We start from the raw sequence: 19,776 nt of genomic DNA on the forward strand, positions 1-19,776 counted from the left end.
AGTCATTCCACGAGAGAACTCATTTTCATCTGAAAACAGACATATGCCTTTCTGGTTGATAAGAAACACTTGAAAGTGTGATCCAATTTTACCCAAATGTCTCAGAAATCAGAAGGGGGTGCAAACAGAATTTTAAAAGGTTGTTGATTTTTTTTTTTCCCCCTCCCTTCTCCTTGGGGACATTTTTCCTCTATTCTGACAAAAGAATTTTGGGTCTGAAACTCTCAATGCTGTTATCTGCAACAGTAGACTCTGAATGGTTGCTAACTTGGAAACACCTTTGGGTTCCTGCCCTTCGTGGCAGGGTCATCTCAGCTGAGCAGAGCTGGACTGGCCATGGTGGTGAGGCATAAAGAAGCAGCTCCAGCCAAAGACTGCAGCACTATTCCTGCCTTTTCTGTTTGACTTTGCATAAACACAAGGACACTGCATATCCTGTTTGCTCTGGTTTTCCCATCTGTTTGGGAATAATAGAGATCAGCGGTTTTCTCTTTAAGTTCCAGAGATGAGAGCTGCTACAATGACAAACTGTTGTCTGAGCAAAAGCTGACATGGGCTCTGACAGACTGGCAGCTCTATTCTAGTGACCTTTTACATGGACTAGGAAAAAGAGGAAAGGGAAAGCCAGTGGGAATTCAGCCTGAAGTGTTGAGCTTTAAGTGTAGCAGCTGTGGATTTGCTCAGCAATCCAGGCTGATGGGGTTTTCCTGAAGTAGAGAGCTTGGTGGCTGTGGTTTTATGGCATCTTCCTCCTGAGCAGAATGGATGCCTTGTGACAGCAGGCTATGGTGGCTCTTCCTGTTAAGGTGATCCCTCATTTTGTAGGGTTTCCAGTTGTCCAAACCTGTAATTTTTTATTGCTGGAAGTTGCCTGTATTGGTCAAATCTCCTTCTGTTCTCTTCTGCAAACATACTCTTTTGTCTTGCAGTGAGCACAAAGATTCCTCGGAAAAGAAACACAAAGACAAGGAAAAAACCAAACACAAAGATGGCAGCTCAGAGAAACACAAAGACAAACACAAAGATAAAGACAAGGAAAAGAGAAAGGAAGAGAAGGTAAGTATCTCCTGCAGGAGAAACAAAAGAGGAGGGTAAATGGTACAAACTCAGTGGTTTAGATGTAGCTTCCATGTTTTAATCGATCTGGAGAGAATTATGTCAGGGCTAACCCAGAGTCTTGGTTGGTGGAGTGCTTGGTTTTTACCTTGCCAGGGATTTATCTGCAGGTATTGTGAATGGAAACAATTCCACAGTTGAGCTGTGTCCATTGACTCCACATTTCTTTTCCCTGCTACTTTTCACTTTGCTAAGCTTAGATTCAGAGACAAGGGAGAAAATCGATTAGGTCACATTCATTCTGTATAAGAACAAACTATTCACTTAGCTCCAATCTATTGAAGAAATTGGAGGGCCAAAGAATACTGACTTAAGTAAGAATTACAGAAAATGCTGCCTTCTTGGTTTGTTGTGTAGGTCACTAAGGTCTAGAAGGGATGAAGATAGTCACAATGCCCTTTGGCTCCTTCTGCAAGTTAAATATCTTGCCTGCATGGCATGTAAGGTGCTCAGAGCAGTGCTAATCAGCTCTTTCTGTCTTTTCCAGATGAAATCATCTTCTGGTGACATAAAAATAAAGAAGGAAAAGGAAAATGGTTTTTCCAGGTAAGAAATCAGATCTGTGATCTGAAAGATAAAAGTAACAGCTTGACTTTTCTTAGGTCTTGGGGAAAAAAATGGAAGGCTTTTGACTCCATCAGACAGCGTATTGTTCTCAATTACGGGAACTGGCAATTGATCTACTTACCTGGTAACTGGAGATGGGAGCTGTTGAATACCTGGTATCTGCCTGCACATGCTGCGTTTGTCCATGTATTAAGTAGTTGAATTCTGTTGAGAATAGATTGAACTATGGAAACATTTGAAAGCTGTTGTAAAATTGGTGCTTGAACCCTGCAGGCAGTCTTCTGGAGACAGAGCCTTGTAAAGACAGTCCAGATTGCCTGAGTGTCTGCTCTAAGTGACTAGAGCCTAAAGCCTTTGCAGAGGAGTGATGAGTAAGGAGGATGCTTGTGTAAAATCAGAAATACTTTCAAAAACTGCCTGGGTGCCTTTCCCACTCTATAAATTCCTGATAATAACAAAGCCTAGTGGACTTACATGTTGGATCAGTCATCAGTAAGCATTCTCACTAAAAACCTGAAGTGAGCAATTGCTAGAAGAGTGTTTTTTTTTCATGGTCAGCTCTTGTGACTCGTTTCAATTCAGCTGTTGGTTATTTTGAAATGGTAAATCCAATCCACTGACATTGCAGGTCTGTGGTGTGGTGGGTGCATGCATTCATAACTGCTACTCAAGCTTTCTTGAATGCACCAACAAAAGCCTTCCTATCTCGCTATGTTCTGTGGATACAGAGAGGTTGGGAGAAGACACTTGTCTAGTCCCTGCCTATTAGTTATTCTTTCTGTCCTCTCGATGCAAGTTTCTGTATCTGCTTCATTTTCCTACCCCTCTTTAAAGATGCAAACGCAGTAGTTAAGTTTGGCACAGGGAAGAGTCGCCCTCTCCAGGCCCGTTTGGGGATGCTCTGGAAATAGAAAGCGATGGCATTTAGGTGTTTCACGATGTAGGAAACAGCTAATAGTAACTCTGGCTAGCCTCTACTATTCAGCAGAATTGCAGACATGCAATTGTGGGCATGTGCTAATCTTGCCTTGGGTATTCTCAGATCAAGCTACCTGGGTCCTCTTGGTCCAAGAGTGCCTTTATGTGTGTTTAAGGAAAGCCTGAAGGAGCCATCACAACTGTGCCTTCAGAATCAAAACATGGCTATAAGTAAAATAATTATTTCCTTCTTTTTCTTGCTGAAATACCGTTTTTTACAATTTTATCAGAGAAAATTGCCCCCACATGCTTTTGATTTTCTTGCCTAAGACTTGGTGGGATGAGCAATGTTACAATCCTGGAAACAAGGCAAGCCAAGGTTCAGCTTGGTCATACAGCTCCTTTCTTTTAACATAATCACACTTTATTCCCCACTATTACAGAATGTTGTGAAATCTTTCGGTGCTAAAATAAACTGGATAAAATTCCTAGTAACTTAATAAACAGTAGTTTTAGATTTCTGACTGCAGGGGAGAATAAATTAAATGGGACAAAATCCTCTTTTTCCATAGATGTGTTGCAACTGTCTACATGCTGCAGACTTGCGTCTCAGTTAATCACAGGCAGTGCCACAGAAATGGCTTCTTACAGCAGCATGTATCTGTTTCTTCTGAGCTGCATCTGCCAGCACTGCAGTGCCTTTACTGCTGTTAAAGAGCAAACTGCCTTGTTCTGCTTCATGGATGCATTACCAGCTAAAATAAGATTACACAGTGTCTCTTGCTGACAGTGATCTACAAAGCAGAATGTTGGCGGTTTTCAGGTTTTTTTTCCTCTTTCCCTGCAGCCAATTGCAAAATCCACATGTTGACTTGGAAACTTAGTCAATTTAATCTAGAAATTGCTGATTGAATATGAATAGGAAAGCCCAGAATGGCACTGTTACTTTTCCTACCTGATTGGAGCAGCACTAAGTGCTTCAAAATGTAATTTTGGACTCTTTGAGATGTCCTTTCTTTATGAAGATAAGTTAAATGCTTCTTTGAAATCTAAAAATAATGAGTTAGTTTAAAGGGATAGATTCTCTTGCACTAATACTCTATTTTTCATTCTTACTACTGATGTATTGGGACGTTATGGCTGAAAACGTTAAGCCTGACTTAATATTTGTGGTCTATTGAAAGGGATGGGATTGTTTACTTCCTCCAGTTCAGACAGTGAAAAGAAATTGATCAGTTTGACTTTGCCAAATCTTTGTTCCTTTGTCTGGTTAAAGATTCAGAGGAATATCTTTCAGATATTTGCTTAGTTGATGATCTTTTTCTTGCTTATTATGCTCAATAAGGATCCTGAATCAAAACTAAATGGTGGCAGTTTGACCGCACACGTGCATTTCGGTTTTCAGTTAAGTGCTGGAAGCTACACTTTTTTGCTCCAAGCCTCAAAGAAACATGGTGAAATCTAAGCAGCTGAAATTGGTCTTGATGTTGCTTAAGAAATGCTAAATATGTGGAGACTGAATGAGCTTCTCTTTGTGCTGTGTGTGGGTATTCAGAGAATGCCACACCTCAGGTCTTTGGGGACCAGAAGACATGCTTGTTTTGGAGGTGGGTATTTCTTAGAAGAGTTGATGCTGGTTTCCAAGAAACGTCCTCTTTGAAGTAAGAACAGACTTCTCTTGCTTCTTTTTGTAGTCCACCACGTATTAAAGATGAGCCAGATGATGATGGGTTTTATGTATCTCCGAAAGAAGACTCCAAACCCTTGAAGAGACCTCGAGAAGATGATGAGTAAGTGACGTGGGTGCTGGTGGCTTGGATGTTTGCCTTTCTTTTTGAAAAGATAACATTGAGGGAGCAGGTGGGATCTCAGGTCATCAGCACAGGCTTGTTCACATGGGTGACTGGAGGTTTGAGACCAGACTCCTTATGTTACTACAATTTCTCTGCCAGGCAAAGATAGTATTTGTGGTGTCCAAGGCAAAATGCCATTTCCTGCTTCTGCAGATACTGCTGTGAAGTGTTGCAGTGCTATTAAAAAAACCCAGAAGGTAGATAGAGAAAAGACAGCAGTGAAGACTGTGGAACATACATTTGAGCAAGTGAGGTATTAATGCTAGCTAAGTGGCTGCAGTGGTTTCTGTTGGGTGAAGAAATCACTGCACAAGAATGAGAAAAAGTATTGTCAGCTTGTTTAGGGCCCGGGGTAAGCTTTGCCTGCACTGTGTAGTGTGGTTTACCTAGAGTCTAAATAGCTGTGGGTTATACTGAAGACTTTTGTCTCTAAATCTAACGTTTGCCTAGTGTAGCAGAAGAACAGGTCAGAAACATTCTACTGTGACCTGTCACCACCTATGTACATCCATCTCTTTAGTATGACCTTCTTAGCAGTCTGGAGTTAAAGGCTTGGAAGGGTTTTCCCATAGTGACATTCTGTCCCTGTGTGGTATTTCTCAGTTTCCAAGAGCAAGGGGTGTGACATCTTTTGTGTAATCATTTGCTGCCTTCTGTTAAGTTTTTGTGACCTCCCATCTCATGTCTGCAGTGGAAAGATTACGAAGTTGCCAGTAGTCAATGTTGCTATTGTTTGACCTAATAAGGGATGCAAAAAGTGAGCCTTATGGGCAGATTCCAGGCTGATGATCAGAAAAGTAGCTGGGGATAGAGCATGCCACTAAGTTTTAGCCCATTCATCTCATCCAAGGTAATCGCTGGGTGGCTGCTGCTTTTGGATCCATTCTCCATTAAAGGTGATGCTTAGTTCAGCAGTCTGTAGAGGCTGTTTTGCTCTATAGAGATTCTTCAGTCTTCAGACACTGAGGCATAAAATTATATTCTTTAGAAACAGAGCATGCCACAATTTTTGTATGACTTCTTTGTTTTTTGGTACTGGAACTTTGATTATTTTCATCAGTTGGTCTTTTCGTTCTTACAGCGTCGAGTACAAACCCAAGAAAATCAAAACAGAAGACATAAAGAAAGCAAAAAAGAGGAAACAAGAGGAAGAAGAGGTAATGTTAAAAGATTACTTTATTTCTGTGATCAAGACAATTTGGTGTTGCATCATGTAGAGCAGGGTCCATCTGATACAAGGGTAAGGAGGCAGGGGACAGTCTGGGCCAAAGCTGTGTGTGATAGATTCTTGGCTGTGTTGCAGGATGACTTTCCTGAGCCATAACATATAATAAGTTAGGAAAACTTTCTCTCCTACTCTTAAAACAATGGATGAAGATGATACCACCAAAATGTGAGCTTCCAGGCAATGCACAATCATTCTGTTCAGTAGATCACAGAGGGTGGAGGAGCCTTACTGACAACAAATGGTGATTGTCATGGCACAGTTCAGAAGCAGAGGAGATTAATCTGAGATCAACTGCTAGAAAGGTGCTTATAAAGTTTTTAGGTGTAGCCTAGAGTTGAAATTTCTTTAGAGAGGGACTTGGCAAGGAGAGATTAGCCATAATTTGAGTCTCTACTCCACATCTAGCAAAGATACCTCTGCGAGATGTGTGTTGCAGGCACCCCCTGGCAATGTGATTAATTCTTTAGTTCATTGGAAGTGTCTCTCTGGTGAGCACATACCAGCATGTTCCCAGAAGCTACCTCATTGGTGTGAGTGTGCTCTGAGACATTTGCCAGACTAGATACAGTGGTGCAAGCCAAGAAGTGCATTTCTCTACAAAGTGATATTGCTCTGACCCAGACTTGTCACTTGCCAGGTGAAGCAGAAAACTGGCTTTTTGCACTTAGCATGTCCCAGATGTAGAATAAAAGGATTTGGCTTACGACAGAATTGGGACCATCAGTAGACTTTGACTTAATAGGATGATTGAAGAGCACGTTTATGTAGTGAGGCCACAGGAATTCAGTTGTTTGTGGTCAAACTTAAATACCACAAGAGACAATGTTACAGTTTTAAAACCTCTTGTCATGGAAAGTGGGAAATACAGCGGCTTGTTCTAACAGATTCTAACTCGTTCTGCAGGACAGCAAAGCAAAGAAAGCTAAGAGCAAAGACAAGAAAGTCCCCGAAGCAGACAAGAGAAAGAAGCCAAAAAAAGAAGAGGAGCAGAAATGGAAATGGTAACTATGTCAGTGCTGTAGGTCTGCCTTTGCACCTGCCCTTTCCCTGTTACCCTCCCATGCTGACTGAATAAGCACATCTGGCCTTCTCTTTTGTTGATTCATGAGGATTTCTTCTCAAGAATTGGCTTACTTTCTGGTAAGCTCTAAATAAATAGCAGATTCACTGTGTTCATCTTCTGAAGCAGAAGTGAAATACCTTTTCTGATAGGACTAAGACAAGAAATAGAGAGGGTTTGTGGAGTCTCTGGGATTTTTTTTCTGGTCTCTACAGAATGATCAGATCCCAGTATTCTTGTGCCTACAACCTACTCCTTGCTGACACTCTGCAGAACAATATCAAAGCTTGTAGGCTCAGGGGGTATCAGCAGGAACATATAAAGATGTGCACAAGTGTTAGCCAGTGTTCTAGCAGATCTTACCTGTGTATATAGAGGGTAAGCTACGAGTGGGTGTCCACCTTTTTATTCTAGCTGGATGCCAACTGTGTGTCTCAAAACTGCTCCTGCCTCTGGCACAAAAATGATTGTTGGTCAAGTGACAAGTTAAGCTGGGGCTGCACAAGATTCTAAAGTGACATGGCTGAGCTTCTGAAGCTGCACTTTCAATCACTCTTCAATTTCTTTAGAGGCTTTTTGAAATAAATCTTAACTGCCTGGTTCACTTAGAAGGCAAGCTTGTGCTGCATCACTAGTGCTCTGTGTCAGAACTGCTGCAGCCTTTGCAACTATCAACAGCAATTTAAACTGTTGTCACTGCTACATTTGACAAACTATTATTGGTATGGTTTTGAAGTTTAGCCTTCGTATGTCCCTCAGTTTAATGCCTGTGTAGTTTTCAAAAGTATGTGTGTTTTCTGTGCTCTACAATCTCCTCTAATGTATTTTTATGACCTTTTGAGGATGTTTCCATGAGCATTTTCTTTCTTCAGATCATTTGGCTACTTTGACTAGATCTATAGTGTTGGGGAATGCCTTTGCAATCTTCAGTCCTTTCAGGTTCAGTCTTCTATCTCTTTATTGTCACTCTTACTGACTCACCTTTCAAGCAGAAAAATTCTTCTGTAGTGTTCACAGTCTTTGTATATTTCTCTTTGATTGTCACAGCTTCTCCAGAACATCAGCACTTGTGTATTTTTTTCAGTTTTACACTCTCTTTGGTTTTCAGGCCCCTCCCAAAACTATACTGATATTTTTTTTCCTTTTCCCCTGAGCAATCCACTTTTTTCTCAGTCCCTTTGACAGCACATTTTCAGTGTGCTTTGACATTATCAAACTAAAGGGACATGAAGCAGCAGGGAGCTACAGAAGGTCTCTTTAAGCCTTAACGATCTGTTGTCTTTTTGGCTTTGTCTCGGGTACCCTTGCTGCTTCTGTCTAACTTTAATATTCTGTTATCACAACCTCCCTTTTACTGTAGTCTGTATCCTTCAGCAGCAAACCTTTACTGGAAAGCTGTCCTGTTCTCCCCTCTCCTGCCTTGGCAGCGCAGTCCCAGGTAGCAGGGTTAAGCTCTGTGGTTGGTGCTTACTGCTGAGGCAAACTGCCTTTGAAAGCATGTTCTGCAAAATTAGGCAGTAGGTAGCTGCACCCTTCTGCCCATGTTCCTGTCGTCCGTCTGCAGCTCTGTGTAGCGTCTTTGGACAGGGTTTCATCTGCGCTTCAGTTGTGTCTCTTACGGGCATTTTGTGTTCCATCTGAGTCAATTTTCTGAACATCTGATATCTTTTTTTGGCTGTTTCCTCAAGGGCTCGCTGCCTTGCACATTTTCATCCTCACTTATGTGAGTACTTGATGCTAGACATTCCCAAGGCATTGGCCTTGTTCATCAGCACGCGGAGCACTTTAGAGGTCATTTTCACACTCTGTCAGTGTGTGAAGAATATGTGATCCAGAAGTATACCTTAGGAGCACTTCTCCCACCTTGCAGCGAATTCATTTCCTTGAAGTAACATATCCCTGAAGTACATTTTGGTTTTATTCCTAAGAATATTCTCTCTTTGAATTCCACTTGAAAACCCCTCCTCTCTCTACCTTCCTGAGCCATCCTGGCATTCTTAGACAGGTTTGATGTGGGATTTAATTGAAGAATGTGTATGATTAATTAGCACAGTTTCTGCTGAAATTAGTAAGACTCCTTACTCTTGGAAAATCATCTGCAGGACATTGTTTTAGGACCAGGAGCTACATTGGGCACCTTTTTGTTTAAAAACAAGAGGAGGATGAAAAATGGGCTAACCTCGGGAGGCTCACTTTTACCTCCTGTCTTAACACTTATGTATGAAGTTTAGGAAGAAGGGGGAGGTGGGATTGAGTATGGTTTGTGTTCTTTTATGACAAATATTTTGGTAACTTTGGACTTCAGGACCACTTCATGGATCTTGTGCTGCTCCCTTGTAGCCCTCCCTGAAGGCACAATGTCCTTCAGCTGTCTGTTTAAACTGCTACTTTTTAGTACTCCTTTTGCATCCAGCCTTTCTAAAAGGGCAGGGATGGGTAGAGGAGCAAAATGTCTCATCAAATAACTACCAGAGTGATAAATCTTAAATAACACATGGCTGAAAAGCAAGAATTCTTAATAAACCTGTTCTGTAAAGTCATAGCTACTGTGGATGACTCCCCTCATTTTTATTCTTCCTACAATAAAAATAGTCAGTGTCAGAGAGGATAACCTTTTCCTGCTTGGAAGCAAAGGCCAATGACTTAGATTTATTTTGCTAGAAGAAGCTTCTGCGTGGAAGAACCTAGACCTGTGTTTGACAAAATATTTAGATTTTAACTTTTAATTATTATTTTTTTTTAGAACTCCCAATCATTAGGAATGTAAATATTTGGGATCTAAACTTCAAATGTCAATATTGGTTTCTTCTGTCAGCATAGTTTACTCAAACCTTCCCAGCCAGGGGCTGAAATCTGGCCTGTAGGCTTTGTGCTGAGAGCTGGGTTGTGCATTTTGCTGTTCAAGATGTTGCTGTGCTTCACATAAGACAAAATCAGGCCTAGTGCTGTGGGCAAAGATGGTGCTACAGTACCACACTGTGCCTGTCCCATGCTGTTATTGTTCCTAAATTACTGGTGTACAGGCACCAGTGAAGTATTTCAAGTGTCTTCTAGCAGCAGCTCTTTGTTTCTTCATGCAGTGCTTATCTCCTGCACAGTGACCTTGTTATCTTGGTAGGGATGAAGTGATCTGGATTTGTACATCACAGCTGAGACGCATGCAGGACACGCACGTCTCTTCTCGGCTGCTCTTGCACCCGAAATGGAACTGCTCCAAAGGGCTGACACTAGAAGGAAGCTTAAACTTCTTTTTTTTATTGTCATGGCTGCTCAACAAAGTTGTCTGGAGGCCTGTGGTGGGTTAATGGTCTTCCAGTTGATTGATCACTACGGTAAAATAGCCTTTCTCAGCAGGGAATCCTCTGCCAGCAGCATGATCTGGTAATCATGAAAGAAGTGTTAGAGGGAGGGGAGGAGTGTGGAGACAGTGGGGTGGGCAGAGGGTACTGGGAACCGGGGGGAGGATACTGGCCTGGCAGGACCCCTTTTCTCTGTGGATGAATTGCTGCCTCTGTTCAGCTGGAATGTGGGCTTGGTGGCGCCTGCCTCGCTGTGTTCTTGTACCTAATGCATCATTTGCAAAACGTTTTTATGGAGGTGCTCTAAGGCAACTTTGCTATTTCCCTTTGCTGCTCTGTTTTTCCTCAAGTACACTTTTCTTACCCAAAGAATTGATATGAATTTAAGATGGCCAAGCAGGTTTCAGTCTTTCTCTTCCAAGCAGGTTTGTTCTCATTTAGGTTGTAAATGAACATCTGTTTCTTTTATCTCTGCCCTTAGTGCTGTACTTGTCCACATCTGAAAGCAGCAGTGTAACATACTGCAATTGTTTGGCTTTGCTGAGCAGGCATCCTGGGCCTGCTATTAGATCACAGCTGACTTGAATTTGGTGTGATCCTCCCTGCTCCACACAGCTGAATTCTTAGTTTTCTTAAGTTCTAAGCATTTTCAGCTGTGTGATCCTGTGTAAAGAACAGCAAGTGGCAGATGAAGGCAGTGGTCTCATCAGACAACACATGGCCCAAGGTGTTTGTTCATGGACCTAAAAAAGTGTGTGGGGGAGAAAAAAGCAGTGACAGTGCATTGAATGTTTGTACTTGGTCTGCTCCCAGCAAAGCAACGACTGCTGATTTTCTTTAGCACACTCTTATACCCACAGAGTAATAAAATGGTTAGGAGCTTAAAATTGTATTGGTTCCTATTTCTCTCTTGAAGGTGGGAAGAAGAGCGCTACCCTGAAGGCATTAAGTGGAAGTTCCTAGAGCACAAAGGTCCTGTATTTGCTCCACCATATGAACCTCTGCCCGAAAATGTCAAGTTTTATTATGATGGTGAGTTAATCTGTGTTTCCACTTACTGGGAAGAGAAATAAACATCCTCAGAGTACTGTGGCATTCTTCTGGGGACTAAAGAGATGAGTAGGTGGTTTTAGTTTAGTGGTTAGCCTTAAAAGAAGTTCTTTCAGGGCTAAGCAAAGGAAGGATCTGTAAAGGAACAGCCTGCTGAATTCTGCTAATCAAGCTGACATAGAGATGGACTTGCTCTCTCTCTGTGGTAGTAAATCTCTCAGGTTGCTTAACAATTAAGAGTCTTAAACCCAAGAGTAGCATTGTGTACCTGGTAGAGTACTTAATTGTAGCTGCTTTATCACTGGTCACCTTCAGGCTTGCTCTCTCTGCTTGAACTTTATGAATTGCAACTTCCATCATCTGTGGCAAAGTTCATAATCATTTGTTGACATGAATGAAATAAAAGACAATTGAATTTGGATACAGATGAGTAGGATCCTCCTGTAGGAATGCACAGGATGACCCTGGTCCCAAGGACACAGCCCTCTGGTGTAAGTCACAGTCTGACTCTCCAACCATTGTGTGTGGTAGAACTAATTGGTGTGGGATTCTAATATGCTGGGCTGACTGGTTAGAGGCTCATGTGGAAGGAATTATATGATGTGATGCCTGCTGGAGACCAGACTTGATGACCCGTGTGTTTCCTTTTAGTCCTGTGATCATGTTAAATGAAGGATCACATTAACCCAGGATTGGATTAAGTGGGAGGGTTTTGAATGGATGAAAATGTAATTTTTGGTGAAGGGGACATCTGGGCATGGAACTGCTCCAGGAGCAGTGTGCTGTTTGCATGTGACATGACAGTGTGTTTTTAAATACTGAGAGATGACATTCATCTCAGCAGCAGTGTAGTGGCATAAACATATTGGAGCCTAATAAAGGCTGTCTCCAAGCAAGTAGCACAGTGATCAGGGATGTCTACAAACTTCTGTCTTAGCGTTTGAGAAGGATTTGATACAAAGTTGGAATTTTTTTCCTCTAGAAGAATGTGTGATATCTCTTCTGCTGTCTAGAGAAAAGGAGAGGCAGTTGGGCTGTAGCTGTCCCTTCAGTGCAGGCAGCAATAAGCTCCTTGTCTGTCTAGCCATCTATTTCCTGTAACCCCTAGGAAATGCAGGGATTTTTCCAACCTCTTGTGGCAGAAATTCATTAATGAGCCCTACAGTTACAGGGTGGCCAATAAAGCAATCACATAAGTCTTCCTTGAGAGGCCAGGCAAAGAATCAGGTGTCTGATTTACACAGCAGCTGCTGAGAGCTGCTGTCTGTGCTCACCAGGCATCACCTAATTTCAAGATTATCCTGGGATGATTTGTGGGGTCCAATAATCACACCCTGGCTGGCCAGCCAGCTGCCCTGCTGCAGGCTGTCACTGGAGGAATCTGTCCCTTTGCTTGGGGACCGCACTGTGGTGAGACTGCTTCTTTTCTTCTGACACAGTGACTGCCAAAGCTATTGTTAGTGCCTGCAATGCCAGGTTTGGTGTAGGAGCTGGAAACACCAAAGCCAACATGTAGGGCTTGACTGGTAGGTTACAGTGACTGTGGGCTAACAAGCTACTGCTGGTACCCCAAAGGCAGCTTGGATTTAAATGTTCTTCTGTCAGTGGGGCAAGGTAGGAATGTAAATGATGGCAGATGATGCATTTCAGTCCTCACCGCATGATCTCTTCTGCTCATGATGTCTTCCAGTTGCTCTCTGGCTGTCAGTTTTTGAGTCAGGTAACTAATAGTCATGCTTCTGGGCTGAATCTTTTTCTTATTTCAAAGTCCATCCCTGCCACTGAAAACCCCTTCAGACCTTTGTTTAAAAAAAATTAAAAGAGGAAATCGAGTCCAGTGAAATATATTCTGAAGTGATTCAGTAAAGGCAACTGAGCCTTCAGCTCTCTGGGAAAAGTGCAGTCATTTTAGCCCCAGATATGTTCCTAACTCAACTGCCTCTTTCAGGCTGGACTTGCAGCCTGGAAAAATGGTTTCCCTTGCTGTCTCTCCCTTCCCCCATTTCCTGTTATAAGCAAACAAATGCTGTATTTTAGGTTGCAGCTTAAAAATTGGCAGAGTTACTGTTGGTTTAATTTAATTGTGGAATCTTCTCAGATCCTTGGGAGGACCTTTTGCTAAGCCCTGTTTTACGAGGGTTTATAGATCTTAAAGCTTTATAGCTGACTCCCATGCTTTAATTCTGGAGATGATGCAACTTCTTTCAAGCACGTAGCAAATCAAGTGTGGTATTTTTCCAAGAGCATAGAATCAACAATCAACAGCAGTGTTTCTTGTATTCACTTTTGTGCACTAAAACAGTCGTTAAAAGCTCCACAGGTGTTGACTGTCTGCCAGCCCACTGCGACTTTAAATATTTCTTGCAACAAGCTGGCGATGTGAGCTGCATGCAAAACCCTTCAGAGTGATCCCTGGCACCTCACATATCATCAGGAATGCAATCTGGGCCAACAAGACACTCGATAGGAATGTTAGATTGTTGAATCCACAGCTTTGATGCTGCAGCAGCTTCTCGTCCCTTGTGTTTTTCAGCCTTCCCCTGCAGCAGCTTTACTTTGTACCGCAGTCTTGCGGATGGGCTGAACTGTGACCTCTTCATTCCCTGAAAGCTCAGGCTTTCCCAAAAATTACTACCTTTGGGTCTGATTTGGAGACACAGGAGTGCATTCCCACAGCAAAGGGAACGATGTGCAGCATCCTGACCCATTTCCCTGCAATGAAGGAGACTTAAATATTTGGCATGACTTTGCAGCCTTTTTGCGGTGTATCCCTCGGAAGGGCTCTTCCTGGCTAGAAATAGCTGAAGCCTGGAAGAGGTGTTCCAAAGTGGAGTCCTTCTGTGTGTAGAAGAGGAATACAGAGGCTGTGTTTCCCATATGTTTGAGTGCCTGAATATGAAATGTAATAAACCCCCCTCATCCCTTCCACTTCAAACAGCAGAATCTCCCCAGAGCGCACACGCCACTGGGGTGTCTCAGCAGAGGGTTTCCTGCAGGAGGCCTTTTTCCCCTTCCTGCCCTGTGCCTCGCAGACCTGCCTCACATCACATTGCTGTTGCTTTTTACAATGTTTAGAGTTCAGAGGAAACTTTTTTCCAAATGTTTACAACGAAAGTCAAGCAATTGTGCTCCACTGCTTCCTTTGTCCATCCAGTTTGCTGTACTGTGTAACGTTTTGAAAGGAAAACTCCTCTGTGGTAAAAATACAGCGTCCTTTAAGGTATTTACTGTGGCCTCTTTCTGCCTTCAATTCCTGTTTACTGTTTTCTTTAAAAAGAAAACCTTTCTTCACAGGTAAAGTCATGAAGCTGAGTACCAAAGCAGAAGAAGTTGCCACGTTCTTTGCAAAAATGCTTGATCATGAGTACACTACAAAGGAGATCTTCAGGAAAAACTTCTTCAAAGACTGGAGAAAGGTAGGCATGTAGGTGCTGGGCTGTAGTGACTGCTCAGTGTTGTGTCAGTGCTGAGCTGTGAAAAAGGGCTACTGTCCCATGCACAGGAAAGCTAGTCAGGCTGCTGAAAGCAGCATCAGATCATAGCTCTGAAGTTTGCAGTTTATCCTGTAGTTTCATCAGGAAGGACCCTTTCATAAATGCCCTTCTAAACTAACAAATTAGGCTTTTCCCTGCCAGGTTTGCCACTTAGAGCACGATGGGGTAGAGACAGTCTGACTGTTAAATGCCGTGGTGAAGAGCCAGCTTTGTATTAGAAGAAAACCCTTTGCAAAGACCTAAACCTCAGAACTTCACCTCAGTCATCAACCCTTTAAATCAGTTGCAGTTTTTCTAGATGGGTTACTGCTTTTTTGTCCCAGTCACTGTTGAGGGTGTAGTAGCTGGCACAGCACTGCGCAGTGCTCACAGAGATCAGAGCAGCAGAAGGCTGGGCACTCCACAGGCTCTGCTGCTTGTCTTTTTCTCTGTGACCTCAGCTGAGGGAAGCACATGCAAGAGCTTGGGGTATATTGTGAGAACCTGTCTGGTGTTGCTGTTGAAACTGCCTGGGGTAGGGTGAGTTCTACTGTGCATGAAAATTTACTTAAAGCCCTACTTTCTTTCTGCAAGGAAATGACCTCTGAAGAGAAGAGCACTATCACCAGCCTCAGCAAGTGTGACTTCACCCACATGAGCCAGTATTTCAAAGCCCAGTCGGAAGCTAGGAAACAGATGTCCAAGGAGGAGAAACAGGTACCAGAGGGAATTCTAGGAGACTTCTTGATTCTTGGCTGGCTTGTAAACATCTTTGTGCAATCATCCCTCTGCCTGCCTTGCTGCTTATAAGTCAGTATTCACTAGCTTTCAGTTTGTTACTTTCGTTTTAACTGCAGGAATCTTTGCTGATCAGCTCAGGGAGTTTGACAAAGCACTGTTTACAGCTGAATCTTCATCCTGACTTAAAGTGATACTAATAAGCCTAAAGCTCCTGATCCTTCTTAAGTAAAGAGAATCAGAGGTGCTGCCTTCATGGGCGCCTTGGTCGCTGGCCAATAATGTGCTGTGGATACTCAGTTAAGGGTAGATTTTCATTTTAGAAGCTCATAGGGTTTGGAGAGCAATATTAGGGATGATGGAAAGGACTCAGCAGTGACATTAGTGAATAAAATGAGAGAACAAATCTTAGGTAATGTGGTTTTGTGAATAAAACACAAACTTCATTTTCCAGTATCATGACTGCAGTGGCTTGTGGGGAGAGAACTAAATAGTTTTAAGATGATTGGGATGTACTGCAATGGAATTTGGAAACTTGCCCCAAGACTTAAGTTGGTCTTCTGCAATGCTGCAGTGATTGTCCTTTTAGTTGAGGGGCTTGGCAGCTTGGAAGTATGGCCTTTGGGGTCAGAAGGGTGCTACTAAAATAGAGCCCATATCTTACTGCTCTTTCCACTTGGTAGATGTGTGGGTGAGTCCTTTTCAGCTCCCTGCAATGGAGCAGAAGTAGCTTTTTCTGTTAGTTCTTTAGCTGGCACACCAGTGCTGTCTATGGGTCAGATGTTTTATTTTGAGCTTCAGTGTTTTTATTTTTTCCTTCCATATAATTAGAGTTCAAGCACAGAAGTATGCAGTGAAATCTCAGCACATTTTTACTTGGGAGATTGTGTTTTGTTTATGAGACCATTTGCTGACACAGGCTTGACATGTGGCAGACTGGAGACATTCTTCTGCCTACTTTCTGATGCTGAGATCAAACACAGAAGTCTGAGTTTTTCTACATAAACAATAAGATGTAAAGTCTGGTGGATGTCAAATGCTGACTACAGACTATGAAATACCAGTACTGTGCTCGGGCTGCCCTCATAGCTGTGATATGTGGATAGAACTAAAGGCCTGTTTGTGGCAAAACTGTAGATGTCTCCACCAGACCTAATCAATTTCCCTCAAGTACAAGTTTAAGATAATTTTCCAACATTCTTTCACTCTTTCCAGTTCATTTGTGCACTTCATGATTTACTGCTCTGTGTGTTGATCTTGGGGTTTTTTTGCTGCATCTTCAGCATTCAGGTTCAGATCTCTGGAATGCCTCTCCTGTTAAGAAAGGCTGAGGGAGTTTGGGTTGTTCAGCCTGGAGAAGAGAAGGCTCTGGGAAGACCTTATTGTAGCCTTTCAGTGCTTAAAGGGGCAAATAAGAAAAATGGGGACAGATCTCCTATCAGGGCCTGTTGTGATAGGACAAAGGGTGATGGCTTGAAACTAACAGATGGAGATTTAGGCTGGATAGAAGGAAGAAATGATTTATGATTGGGGTGCTGAAGCCCTGGTACAGGTTGCCCAGAGAGGTGGTAGATGCCTCATTCCTGAAACCATTCCAGGTCAGATTGGTTGGAGTACTGAGCAACCTACTCTAGTTGAAGATACCTCTGCTTTTACTGCAGGGGGGTTTGGACTATATGAGCTGTCAAGGTGCCCTTGTAACTCAAACTACTAGGTGATTCTGTGATTATTTTTATATTTGCACTACACTGCTTTTAAATCTTGGCCCTTAGAGCAGTGTGTGGCGCTGGATGCAGCATTTCATCTTCACTTCTGGCTTTTTCTTTCCAGAAAATCAAAGAGGAGAACGAGCGGCTATTGAAGGAATATGGTTACTGTGTGATGGACAACCACAAGGAGAGAATTGCCAACTTCAAAATTGAACCTCCAGGTCTCTTCCGAGGTCGTGGGAACCATCCCAAAATGGGCATGCTGAAGAGACGCATCATGCCAGAAGACATCATCATTAACTGCAGCAAGTGAGCACTGGCTGCTTCACACCTTGGCTCTGCTTTCCAGATAGGATAGCTTCCTTTGAAATATCCTAGAGAGATTGATACTCAAGCTTGTAGAAATGTGTGCTGCTTAACTTGTTCCTCGGTGGCTAAGAAACTGAGTCACACAAGCAAAAACTGAATGAGCCTATCACGGGTTTCACGTACAGCTTTTGTCAATGGATTTTCTTCCTCGTGCCCATAGCCTACATCTGCTCAAACCCTTTCCTGCTACTGTTGCCAGAAATTTTTCTTCTGGGTAGTTAGCTTTTGATACAAAGGAAGACAAAATAAAGCAAAGGTTTGCTGGGCTTCTCTTTAGTCTCCTCCTGAGAAGTACCTGCACTATTGCAGTGTCCACAGATCAGAGCTGTTCCTACCTATAGTACAGTTGCATACTGACAGCAGTTCCATTTCTCATCTGCTCACTTGAAGTCACTTGTTTTCCTGCTTGTGGAAATGTGTAGTGAACCTCACCACAGTTTTACTCTGTGCTTTCCTTGTGTACTGATCCTCATTACTTTCTCTGCTTTGATGTATGATGTTTGAAAGTCTAACTAGTTGGGGGTTTTGCAATTCTCTGCAGGGACTCCAAGATCCCTTCCCCTCCACCAGGACACAAATGGAAAGAGGTCCGGCATGACAACAAGGTTACCTGGCTGGTGTCATGGACTGAGAACATCCAAGGCTCTATCAAATACATCATGTTGAACCCTAGCTCCAGAATTAAGGTAAGGATCTAGTTAAAAAATCATAGTAGTCATGTCTCCAAGAAGCAAATGTAGTTGTTGGCTGGGAGAGAAAGGAAACAAAGCTCTTGCGCTGTTTCATTGCACACTGACTGAAAACCAGGAAAGGTTCTGTGCTTCTGTTCCCCCTTGGACAGGAGGAATGCAGCTACTGCCCAGGAGAGCAGATGAGAGCTGGAAAATGTCTGCTGAAAAGTATTGTTGTGTCATTCCTAGAAGGAATCCTTTACTTTGTGTAAACCCAAAAGGAAACAATTTATCCAAGAACAGACCTGCTCTGGTGGATGTCTTGCCTGCTTTGGGCCCTAACTTCCCCCTGCTGAATCATGTAATGTAGTTATAACCATGGGTTGCTAATTAGTCAGTTGTGAAACTAAAAATGCAGCCAGGCTTCTGGCTGAGAAGGTTGATGAGGAGCTTATCACTGAAGGGGAAAAAAAAAAACCCTCCTGTGGGAGCAAGTAACCAGTCAACAGATCAATTCCATAAAAGCAATGATGTTCAAAGCCTTCAGTTTCTGGGGTAGGATTGAAGTTCTTCTCATGACCTCTTTCTTTGAGAGTTTATTTTTTTTCCTCCAGAGTTGAAAAACAAGGGATTTGTCCTACGAGTAGAGAGAAAAATCTCTGTTCCCTATGAATTCATGCCCTCTTCATGCCATGCATTGAATGTATAATGATGATGATGAACTGTTGATGTTGCTTTTACATTTTATGGGTGTTTAATTACACAGCTGAAAGAGCACGTGTCATCTGAATAGGGCAGAGGAAACCATTTCTATGTTGAGAAGCATGGGAAGACATAAAATCATTTCTCTTTATAGTTGCTTCTGTGGAAGCACTTAATCTGGAGCTCTGAATTACCTACAGCTGCCTGGCAGCAGAGTTTGACGCTGAGCTGTTGAGCAGCAAAATCTCGGTGGTTTTGTAGAGTGAGGCCATTTGCCACACGCAGGCTTGTAAAGCCTTGAGATGCAGGTTGGAGCTGGTGCTTTGCCTGCTCTCTAATGCTGGCCGTGCTGCACCTCGCTCTGCAGGGTGAGAAGGACTGGCAGAAGTACGAGACAGCCCGGAGGTTGAAGAAGTGTGTAGATAAAATCCGGAACCAGTATCGAGAAGATTGGAAATCCAAAGAGATGAAAGTACGGCAGAGGGCTGTGGCGCTCTACTTCATTGACAAAGTAAGGCTGCTTCCCCAGCATGCTCCTCTTACCCTCCCTGTCCTGCTGGGAGTACTTGAGAATGCCACATGTCTGTTCCTAAGGCAGAATTGAGCCCAGTTACTAAGGTATCCTGAGATTTCCTGGTGGGCAGGCTCCCCTCTCCTTTTCCTTCCCACTACCTGGAATCCAGAGCGATGAACTATTGTACTGAACGTGGCTATTTCAGGCAGCATTGTTTTAGTTCAAGCAAAACTCACAGCCTGGTTCCAGAACTGCCCGGTTGGATCACTGGGAAGTTTGTGTGGGCCTTTTGTCTCCAGCTGTTTCAGTTTTCCTGCTGGGAATTTCTGCTGGTTTGTTACCTCTTTAGCTTTGAGGTCACACTTAGGAGGTTTCATAATTATGCTGATTTTTTCCACCCCAGCACAAAGCAAACTGCAGTTGTATCAATGCATTTAAAGCTATTTAAAACCAGTTCCCAGGGAGCTGTTACCCTGGTGTGTGGTGTCTTGACCATCTGAATTTAACAG

The 19,776-nt window shown here is 42.9% G+C and overlaps 1 protein-coding gene and 1 long non-coding RNA gene across 2 annotated transcripts in view; one reads left to right on the forward strand and one right to left on the reverse strand.

Annotated features, from left to right (window-relative positions):
- TOP1 (DNA topoisomerase I) overlaps positions 1-19,776 on the forward strand; it is a 67,538-nt gene that overhangs the window by 40,113 nt on the left and 7,649 nt on the right. Inside the window, exons 4-14 of the mRNA XM_064167469.1 lie at positions 930-1,056; positions 1,604-1,662; positions 4,296-4,391; positions 5,536-5,611; positions 6,586-6,683; positions 10,958-11,073; positions 14,386-14,507; positions 15,159-15,281; positions 17,133-17,320; positions 17,922-18,066; positions 19,121-19,264. Coding sequence (XP_064023539.1) covers positions 930-1,056; positions 1,604-1,662; positions 4,296-4,391; positions 5,536-5,611; positions 6,586-6,683; positions 10,958-11,073; positions 14,386-14,507; positions 15,159-15,281; positions 17,133-17,320; positions 17,922-18,066; positions 19,121-19,264 — 1,294 coding nt within the window. The remainder of the gene's footprint in view (positions 1-929; positions 1,057-1,603; positions 1,663-4,295; positions 4,392-5,535; positions 5,612-6,585; positions 6,684-10,957; positions 11,074-14,385; positions 14,508-15,158; positions 15,282-17,132; positions 17,321-17,921; positions 18,067-19,120; positions 19,265-19,776) is intronic.
- LOC135188511 (uncharacterized) lies at positions 9,385-10,478 on the reverse strand. The gene is made up of 3 exons (XR_010307729.1): positions 10,406-10,478; positions 10,215-10,306; positions 9,385-10,120 (listed from the first exon to the last, which is right to left on the reverse strand). It is a non-coding gene; the product is annotated as an uncharacterized LOC135188511 (long non-coding RNA).

The sequence above is a fragment of the Pogoniulus pusillus genome, chromosome 29 (genome assembly GCF_015220805.1).
Source record: "Pogoniulus pusillus isolate bPogPus1 chromosome 29, bPogPus1.pri, whole genome shotgun sequence".
Classification (NCBI taxonomy): Eukaryota; Metazoa; Chordata; class Aves; order Piciformes; family Lybiidae; genus Pogoniulus; species Pogoniulus pusillus.